This window comes from Apis laboriosa, unplaced genomic scaffold (genome assembly GCF_014066325.1).
Source record: "Apis laboriosa isolate Shangri-la unplaced genomic scaffold, ASM1406632v1 scaffold19_cov150, whole genome shotgun sequence".
Lineage (NCBI taxonomy): Eukaryota > Metazoa > Arthropoda > Insecta > Hymenoptera > Apidae > Apis > Apis laboriosa.
Genome location: NW_025222278.1, coordinates 388,581 through 399,203, shown reverse-complemented (window position 1 = coordinate 399,203; position 10,623 = coordinate 388,581). Strand labels below are relative to the sequence as shown.

General features: G+C 39.1%; 1 protein-coding gene across 1 annotated transcript; it reads left to right on the top strand.

Moving 5' to 3' along the window:
* The first annotated feature begins 396 nt into the window (after positions 1-396).
* LOC122712134 (protein hairy-like) lies at positions 397-6,934 on the top strand. The gene is made up of 4 exons (XM_043931531.1): positions 397-457; positions 644-765; positions 1,271-1,366; positions 5,113-6,934. The coding sequence occupies exons 1-4, from the start codon at positions 451-453 to the stop codon at positions 6,283-6,285; spliced, it is 1,398 nt and encodes a 465-aa protein (XP_043787466.1). The 5' UTR covers positions 397-450; the 3' UTR covers positions 6,286-6,934.
* The last annotated feature ends 3,689 nt before the right edge of the window (positions 6,935-10,623 follow it).

Here is a 10,623-nt window from a genome sequence, read left to right as displayed (position 1 = left end):
CTCTCTCGTCTGATATAAAAGTTCGTGCAAAGTTCACGAACGCCGCGTAGCACTACTACTCATCTTTCCTCAAATTTTTTTTTCCTCCGTCGCGTCTCCCATCGAGGAAAAGAGCTGCGTGTAAGACGATGAAAGGAGCACCAAAGGAGAGAGACTCAAATTTCGAAGGAGACTATATCGCCGTGTCCCAGGGGACGGCGTGAATTCCCACACATCAACAGGTCTCAGGAGGACCCGAGGACCTCCCCTCTACCGATTCTATCCCGGAACCCCACTCCAGAACGCACTTCACCCCACTCTAGACACGGTGAGTGCATCGGCATGCGGTCTTCGAAATCGAAAACGTCAAACAGTTACCCTCCACACCCCAAGAGGGACGTCGCCGGTAGCCGGCGATCATCCCCCTTTCACCGTAAACTTCTACGTGAAAGTTTCAGTTTTGTTTCAACGATGAGAGGTGAGAATACGTGAAAAATCACATCGTCGTGAACGCACAACGGACACGAAAATTCGAATTCGAAAAAGTGCGGTATCGTTGTCGATTCACGCGAGATCTTGGATTATTAAGAAGAGAAAAATAACAAAAGGCGATTTACACGTGTTGAAAGTCGATTTATTCGTGTTGTGTGGTGATTCGTTATAGTGATTCGATCGACCACAGAGTGTGCATCAATGGTGGATTATTATAATTACAAGATGTCAGGCAGCGAGGAGGAGGTTGAATCTCATACGCAGCCAGGGATGACCAAGGCGGAGTTGCGCAGGGTAAAAATTAGTTTGGATTTTTTTTTTTTTTTTTTTTTTAAGGCCGTGGAATCGTGGGGGATGGATAGTAAAGCGCGGAGATTCAGTCGATAGTGTCACTGCAGAATTTTTCATCGTTATCTTTTTTTTTTTGGATGGATATGTTCAGTACTAAAAATTCGAGAATAATTGCCCGTTCCTTTTTCCACATTTTTTTTTTTATTTATCTAAAAATAGATATATTTTGCCAATTTGTTTAAAACAGATAATATAGCGAGACAAACTGTCTCTATTTTTACAACGTCAAACTATTAACAAAAACTAGCCTCGCAAGTCGAGTCATAGTCAAATCCTGGAAACGTCCATTTATTAAATTGCCATTAATTTTAAACTTTCTCTCTCATTCGCTCTCGACGAAACAACCAAATTCTCACGAATCACTCACAATACACTTCGAAACACCGATCGAAATCCGAAGGAATCGCGATATACGTGTCCCATAATCGAAATAATTCCCCAATTGCAGAGCAACAAGCCGATCATGGAGAAGAGGAGGCGTGCACGGATAAATCAATGCCTGGACGAGCTGAAGAGCCTGATACTCGAGGCGATGAAAAAAGACGTGAGTAGCATAGATTGTCCATCTGTCGTGCCTCATTTATCAATCCCTCGATAACAGTGATTTTCGCGATATCGATCGAGCCAATTACACGTCGCGTGATCGCAAACACAAAGTGTTTTAATCGCTTAATCGAGCCTCGAAACGACGAGTGCCGTTGGAATTCTTTGCCAGGGACGAACACGTATCAACAATGAGTGAGTGAGTGTGTGTGTGAGAGAGAGAGAGAAAGAGAAAGAGAGAGCATCTACACGCGTGATTTCAGTCAAATGCTCACGATATCCACATTGTCACCGGCGTCCGAAACGTGTCGCGGGAAACGTGACCGGTGCACGACTTTATCTGGTGACGTGATACGGGTTTGCAGGAGATAACGCGAAAATATGCGCAACCTCTCTTGTCAACCGGAACGAGACAAGAGATTTTTTTTCTCGTTTCCACCTCGAGTGACGGAGATTTCATTGATGGATCGCGATACGAGATTCTCCCCATGATTTTTCATACGTTTCGGAACGAAATCGTTGACTATTTGCCCTGTCGATGTGATTCTTTGATTTTCTTTCTTTTTTTTTTTTCTTGTTATTTGTCGATTGCATCGAATTGCTAATTTTTTTTTTTTTTTTGAAATGAAACATCTCCGAGATAAGTTTTACGTTTATTAATCCCTTTTAGAGGAAATGAATGAATTCGTGGAAATACGAGAGCGATTAAAAATAATAATCGAGGAAGAATCGTTGGTAAATTATGGAACGTTGAATCAGCAGAATAGAATCAGCGACTCAACGTCAGAGACTCTTACAACTTGCAATAATTCGTCACGAGATTGAAATTTCTTTGGCCAATCCGTCTCGTATCACGATTCGCAAACACGGAGCAGTGTGTCCTCAAGTGACAATTGAAGTTGGTCGAAATAATAATCGTCAGATGAGTTATATGGGGCATGAACCGGTCGAGATTGTTTCGGTACCGTTGGCATAAAGGTCAAGAGTCGATCTTCTAATTAAACTGATAGGAAGAGGCCGCAGCAGCGGATGTTGGCTAGAAGTGTTTGATCAGGCCATCTCCTTTTTCCCTCGCCGCCTTGCCTCTTGCGCGACACGATTTGTTTTTCAATGGTGGATAGGTATAGAATCGGGGATCTAGCGGTAGCAGGAGGTGGACAGGTTTTGTTTTAGTGTTTTAGATGCCTCGCCGTGGGAACGGATGGTGGAACTCCTCTACCAACACCGTAATCTCCGTTCGAGACTCCAGAATGGCACTCGACGATGTGCCCAACCGATGTTGCCCACATTCCGTTTAATCCCCGTTTTAACCAGATTTTAATTATGTTAGTTTCGAATTTTGGACAAGCTCAACTGGAAAATTTTAGTAATTTGGTAGTATATTTGAGAAGTGGAAAATTCGTTGAGTCAACAGAAATATTGAAAAGGAACACTCCTTTTTTAATTCTTTCATATCAAAATATGGAAAAATTTTAAAAACTTTCGAATTTCGAATATTAAAGATAATGATAATTAATAAAAGCTTTCAAGATTATGTAAATATGTAATTAGAGAACACTTGTGCCCTCTTGCGTAATAATCGCTAAGTTTGGATTCATTCAAGCAAACAATTATAAATTGACTTCTTTGAGAATTAAAAAAGTTTCAAAAAATCTATACGACTAAAAGATATGGAAGCTAAAGTAAACTCCAAATTTTAATTCCACGCGATTAATAAAAAATAATAAGAATGGTAATAAGTTTGAAAATGGCAGAAAGATAGATTTTCAATGAAAAATTGCTAGATTTCCTCTGAACATTCGATGCCTGACCATTCTTCGTCGCGTAACTCGATCCATCGAGATTGATTTCTCAGACAGGACCATAACGAGAGAGACGCTCTCACCGTTCTCTCCTCCACGTCCAAATGACTTCCGCTACCTGCTCGCTCCAATGTCCGTCCCGTTCGCCCGTTCGAAACGCCCCCCGCGTTCGTGGGAACCTCGAAAATAATTATTATGAAGAGGAAAAAAAAAAAAAAAATCTCATCTCGGGTTGCAGCCTTCCTTTGTTGACCGTATCATCTTTTAAGGATCCAGCTTCGCGAGGACGGAGGCGATCGGCGTAAAAAAGAAAATCGTGAGGGGGGAAAAAGAGAATGTTCTCTACGCCTTTGCCTTTTCAGTTGCTCTTTTAGCAGGTGTTTCGTCCCTCCTTCGGTGTCGAATTCGAGTACGGGAAAAACCGATTTCCACATCGATTCTCTTCTTCTTTTCATCGATGTTAATAAGATGTTTACTGGAGATGAGATCCAACGAACAGATCTGAATTTAGTTTGACAGAACACATCGCGAGCATTTTGAATTTTTTTCACTTGAAAGAATAATGATTTCTTCGAAATATTTTTAATAGTTTTAATTTTAATTAAACAAATATCCTTTTAGATTTATTAAGAATTAATGCGTATAATTCCAGATGTTAAAAAATTATTCTTTGTGATTATTATTAATAATGAAATCTTGAAATAGTGAAATTTTTGTACGAGAATTTGTTTGAATAATCAAGGAAACAATAATATATTTTTGCAATAAATTGTGATTATTATTAATAATGAAATCTTACATAGTGAAATTTTTGTACGAGAATTTGTTTGAATAGTCAAGGAAACAATAATATATTTATGCAATAAAAAATTATTGGTGCAATTTGTTGTTTCGAATATAGGCTCGATCTTGTTTGTGAAATTGTTCCCATTCGAATAGTAGCTCGTTCAAGGGAGAATAGGGGAAGAGAAGTGCTTCAATGGGCTGTGTAAGCGATCTCTTCTTCGACTCCCACGCCTATTTTAAAGGTGACCGCTAGTTTACCATAAAAATGCGAGCACTCGGCTGATCCTGGGATGAGGATCGTGGTGCAGAAAAGGGACAATAGAATTTCCAAGTTGTAGAACTGCATCGGTATTGAGCGATCGATCCTTTAAAAGCTGGTGGCAATCCGAGGAATATTGAAAGGGCTGGTGTTGTGCTCTCTAGCATGGAAAAAGAAAAAAGGTTTTTCGAGACACTTTCGAACTTTTAACAAATTCCCACGACGGTTTCTTTTCTTTTCTTTTTTTTTTGTTTCCAACTGTTTCGCTTCGAGAAGGAACGCATGTGATTTCTCATTTATATGAACGTCACTGCCGTAAGTGGTTTCATCTCGATCCTTTAAAAAACGATTTATATGCGATAAAAATAACTCAGAAATTACGCGATAGGAAATAACGAAAAAATTCTCTTAGAATGTAACACACGCGGCCTTAGGCTAACTACAAAATTGTCCTATACTAGCTACCGAAGTTGATAGCCTGTTATTACGGTAACAGGTTCGTATCAAGTCAATTACGTGGGCGTTACTGAAGCATCACGGACTTCTTAGATGAGCAATCGGTATACGTAATACCCTCGGGCAATAATTCTGATTGCTATGCATTGGACAAGTTGAAAACGATCTTTCCATTCTGTAGTTTCTTTCTTCTCTAGTTGTTACCGATAAAGAAGGTGTCGATAAGACAGGCGTCGACAAAGCAGATCTCCATTTCTCATCGAACAACAATATCGATTCCCTGCATTACCGACTGCGTTCTAGGATCATTTTTTACCCTATCGTATTATACGAAAAAATTAATAAAGATTCGAAATGTAATGGTAGAAAATTGAATTTAATTAAAGAAAACATTCACGTGACACGAATAATGAATTATTAACGCGTAATATTCTTTTTTTACAGCCGGCCAGGCATTCGAAACTCGAGAAGGCCGATATCCTCGAGATGACGGTGAAGCATTTACAGGCGGTACAGCGTCAGCAATTGAGCACGGCGGTCGCTACCGATCCGGCGGTGCTAACGAAATTCCGTTCCGGATTTTCTGAATGTGCTACCGAAGTATCGCGGTACGTCAGCCACCTCGAGAACGTCGACCCTGTTGTGAAGCAACGACTGGTATCACATTTGAACAACTGTGTTAGTAATCTGCAGCAAATGGCGCCATTCTACAGCCACTACGTGCCCTACATGCCGGAACGGCTCTATCCGGAGGTGAAGGTCGGTTTCCAGAGCGATTTCCAGAATGGCGACGAGAATAATAATGGAAGTGCGAGGATACAAATACCAAACGGCGTTCAATTGATACCTAGCAGGCTGCCTACCGGAGAATTAGCACTTTTGGTGCCACAATCGGCTACCATCTCGGCGAATTTTCCTTTTTTTCCACCGGCCCCCGAATCAATTTCAAAAATCAGCCGCTCTTCTGCTTTCACCTCTATCCACAGGCCGCAAAGCCCTCTACTGAGCCCATCAACGTCTACATCCAGTTACGGCGAAGAAAGTCATCAATCCGAACATTATCCTCAAGCAAACTCGCCTAATCATCAGGAACGTCAGTTTAAAGTTCCCGGTCAGAGTCCAGCTTCGTCTAAGAGTTTCTCTTCCTCTCCAGAGACACAGAAGCCGCAGATTAGCTCGACCAGCGATAGCAAATCACCAGTGTCAACTTTCTTGGAAACCAAATCGGATATTGGTTACAGAAAAGAGATTGCTGACTCTTCCGAGTCATTGAACAGTAATGGAATGCAGAATTTGAGACAACCTCTTTCCGTGATCACCGATAAGACGTATAATTGCGGTTCCTTGCCGCCAAGGAAAGAAGCTATCAAGAGACACAATTCGGATGGTCTTCTAGCAATCTCAGATAAGAAAGCTAGGTATCAAGAAGCTATCAGTTCTACCATGAATTCTTCTAATGGTCATCTAAAATCCGAGGGAGATCAACCGATTTCCGTGGAGGATTTGTCCGGCAGACCGACTTGTTCCGCTAATAGAAATTCTAATCCTAATCCTATCAAATTTGCAGCTATCGCTGGTTCTTCTGGCACCAATGGCGATATGTGGAGGCCTTGGTGATTTCTTCTATCGTATCTTTTCTTTTTCTTTCTTTTTTTCTTCTTTTTTTAAGTGAACGCGAATGTACGTAGAATAAGAAACATTGTTCAGTACAAATAAGTATTATAAATGTAAGTTTTATCTTAGTTTTCAACAAAATGAACGATCTCCAACGATCATTGATCATTCTTCGAATAAAAAATTGTGCCTTAAGAAATATTGTTCATTTTTAAAAGATAATTAAAAGTAATCTTTTATCGTTATCATGCATGTGTTACAATTAAGAATCATAAATTGTATTAACGTAAGTCTTTCGTCAGAGTATAGTAATTTAATATAGTGTTAAAACTAGTGTTATAGTAACTTAATATATGATATAATAGTATTTAACGGAAGAGAACGATAAGATTGAATTCAATGTAAAGTCGTAAAGACTCGAGAATAGGAAACAAACAACTCTGTATCCTCGCATAACGAAGACTTTCAAGCTTTAACTTGTACCGTTATACAATAAGTTTTCATTGTGAATAATCCTGTAAATAATTCTCGATCTTATTTAATTATTATAATTTTCATCCTTAAATTTAAGTATCTTTTGTAAGAGTGATGTTTTCCGCTGAAACGGATGGAAATCCCAACGTCGTTTATGAATTAAGTTAATTGTCGCCAGTTTGTGATAAATTTCATGTTCACCAATAACGAATTTTTTTTTTTTTCTCATATTTTCTCCCTTCTTCGTCCCTTGTCGATGGAAAGAGACCGATAAAAATCGCCGCAAGGAAACGAATTTCCGCTGATGATATATAAATTTCATTAGATGCGGAGAAGGTAAAAGGATAAGAAGAAAAAAGGAGAAAAAATCGTCTGAGGTTGATCTCACCATCGATATGTCCCGCAGTCTCGTAAAAGGCTGAGCAATTTCCCTCGTTGAAAAAGCCGTCGGGGCAGCTTTATCCTTTTAAGAAGCGTTAAACGCGCTCCGATTCATAAACTGGAACTTATTCTTTCCTTTTTTGCCGATAAAGGAGTAAAAAGGCGCGGCGAATGAGAATTTCAACCACCTGTTACACCGCAAAACCACCCCCTTTCTCATCGACTGAATGCTTAAACTGATTTATCGACAGACACCGTGAAATTTGTTGAATGCCCTTAGCGCTTGCCCGGAGCTCGTCTTCCCTTCTAGTCGTTGAAATTCTTAATTTCGGCCTAGATTTATAGCATCGAAATAGGGGAACACGGTAATTTCCTTCGAATCTATCGATGCGTGGATCACGTGTTCTGTCTATATCACGGATCATTTTTCTTATTTCTAAGCAGGGATTAAATTTTTCCAGGTATATCGATTATGTGGTTAACGATAACGGTTGGAAAAGGATGGACGTGTTTTCGAAAAAAATTGACGCGATTTTTTTTTCACGAATGCAAGTTCCATTCCGTCGAACGAGATGGCACCACGGTAGTATCGGGAACAAATGTATACGCACACTTGTCTATATTTCTCGAAAAAGTTGGCAAACTTTTTCTTATTTCGAAAAATTTCTAATATTCTTTTATTAATATAAATATATAATTTATTTTAAACGATAAGTCAATATTTATTATGATTCTTCCGTTAATGGATAGCGTAATAAAATTTGAAGATAGAATTTCTCTAAAATTGATATTTACACATACGCTATAAAATGTTTTAAGATTGCTAGCTGTTTTATACCTGTTTTGCAAGGTAATATATTATAATTATTGCGTTATGAATAATTTTAATTTTAACATTCCATGTTAAAATGAATTGAAATCGATAAATAAAAAAATATTTGATTTTATTATATTATTTATTATTACTTATTACGAAAAATAGTTTCTTTTTAATTTAAAAAAGTATCCTTTTTTATTATTTAAAAATATTATTTAAAAGTAAAATACAAGAATAAAAAAATTTGATTCTTCCATATAGTATACAGTAGTACAAACTTTAAACTGACATGATCTAATATATATTACAATTTTTAGAATCAAAATAATAAACGTAAGTTGTTTATTTTAATTTTATCGATATTGTAATATAATTTTCTTACAAATATGAATTCGCAAGAATATCATAATAAGAAAGAAACTCGAATTTCAATATATTTTTTCCCAACAAACATACACAAAATATCCGTTTAAAACGAATCATCATTTTTATTTCAAAAACGTCTCGATCTTTCCTTCGACACATATTCCTACAACAATTTTTTTCTCGTAAGAGAAACAAATTTCAATCACAGAATTTCCAACAACGCTTCAAATTCTCCACAAATCATTTATTAAACTATCAAAAAAATAGAATAAATATCCGGTCAATTACGACGTACATGATACACATTCCTCCATCAATCAATAAATATCTAATCTCACATTATCTTAACTCCTCATCGAGAAGTTTTCCATCTGTTCATTTTCCTCACAACATATTAGAAACTAGAATAACCACGACACCGGGCAGCCACGTTGATCAGCACTTTTTCCTTCCGCGCACCGGATTCCGTCTTGTCTGTGGCGCGAGGCATCGAAGTCGCCGATTCGTCGGCGCGCTGCACCGAGATTAATATCGCGAGACGTAGCCTCCCCCTCTCCCCCGTCTCGATATTCACGCTTCACAATTATAGCATCCGAGATACAGATACCCCGTGGTTGGAATAACCATCGTCGAAGAAGACAGACGCGTTTATGCGATAGAGAAAGAGAGACAAAGAGAGTGAGAGAGAGAAAGAGGCAGAGAAAGAGAAGAGGAAGAGAGAGAGAGAGAGAGAGAGTAAAAGATGGTATAACATCTATACGGCGTATCACGTGTATAAATAATTACTACGGCGCGGAGCAATTACTATAAGTTATGGGCTAGCCGGCACAATTTGCAATGTCAAGACATAAACACTGCTACCGCTTACATTTGAATACATTAAACGATGGGAACGAAGCTGATTGGGTGATTGGAGTGTGGCGCGGCAGCGGTATCGGTGCGTGAGCTACGATCTGGTTGACGATTTTTATTACGGAAACGATCAGCTATCCGATGGCTAACCGATACCTTTTCTCTGCTCCACACTGCCCATCCCCCTAATCGACCGTTTTACTATTGGCCGCGCATTGATGGATGCCCATTCCTATTCCCATCCATGGGGGGAGGGGGGGGGGAGATCGGTCGGTAAACTGGATTTGCGATTTCCGATCGATCTTTGAAGTATATTTACGAGGCTATCGATCGCGATAATCTCTCCCGGCCAATTGTTTTATGACAATCGAAGGAGGACTCGAGAGGAGACGAGATGGATCGTCGATTCGTTGCAACGACTATCGGGTTTCTCGAGTTTCTTCCCTGATTTGGCGTTTTCCCCTCTTCCCACGTCGGGCAAGGTTAAAAATGGTAATTCCTTCGGATGAGGAACGATAGAATGCGGGTATAAACGTCGTCGAGGGACAAGTTCCACGTAAATTTCTCCAATTAGAGTTATCGAGGATAGAGGAGGGAGGGAGGGGGGAAGTGATTGTTTTTCTTTTTTTTTTTTTTTTATTGGGGAACGAGAGTGAATAATTAACCGCGACGTTAGATCTCGAGGAGAAATACCTGGTGGATGACTCCGTGGAGGAGAGGATCTAAATTTTATCGTAGTTTAAGAGATAGTCCGCGTGATTTATTTAGGTGGTTGTCGATACTTGCAATCTACAAGTTGCCAACTGGAAGAGGCTGAAGAACGTGGTAAGAAAGGGGCGCGATCCATTTTCAACGATCGAAATCGATTCTTCAAATTCTCGATCATTGATAGGACGATAAGCCCCCTTTGGTGGAGCAATTACTCTCTGTAAGTAAACTAATTTCAGAGGAACAGAAAATAGTTACGCGAGTCCGTAACACGAGACGAAGGAGAAGAAAAGAGAAATGAGGACACGTTTCTCGTTCCTTATCCTTATAGTCGTCATCAGCTCGATCTTCTTAACCGATCTTTGATCTTTAATCGACAATTGGTGAACATTGCAGTGAGAAAAGTCGGCAGAATTATTAATAAACTTTACAAGATTTAAACAATTTACAATACGAATTCTCACGCGCGAATCCATCGTCAATCAAGACACGATCTCAACACACGAAAATCGAAGCAAGAGAACACTTACCACCAACTCTTTCACGAATTCATCAATTTCGAAAACCCCCTTTATCATCTCTTTCACCCACCAAAAAAAAAAAAAAAAGAATTCAAGAAAATACCATAAATTGTCACATCACACTTTTCCATCAAGGGAGGAAAAAAAAAAAAACTTGTAGCAAAACCCGCTGTGAACGATTCATCTACGGGGCATGCACGTATCGAGAGAGAGAGAGAGAGA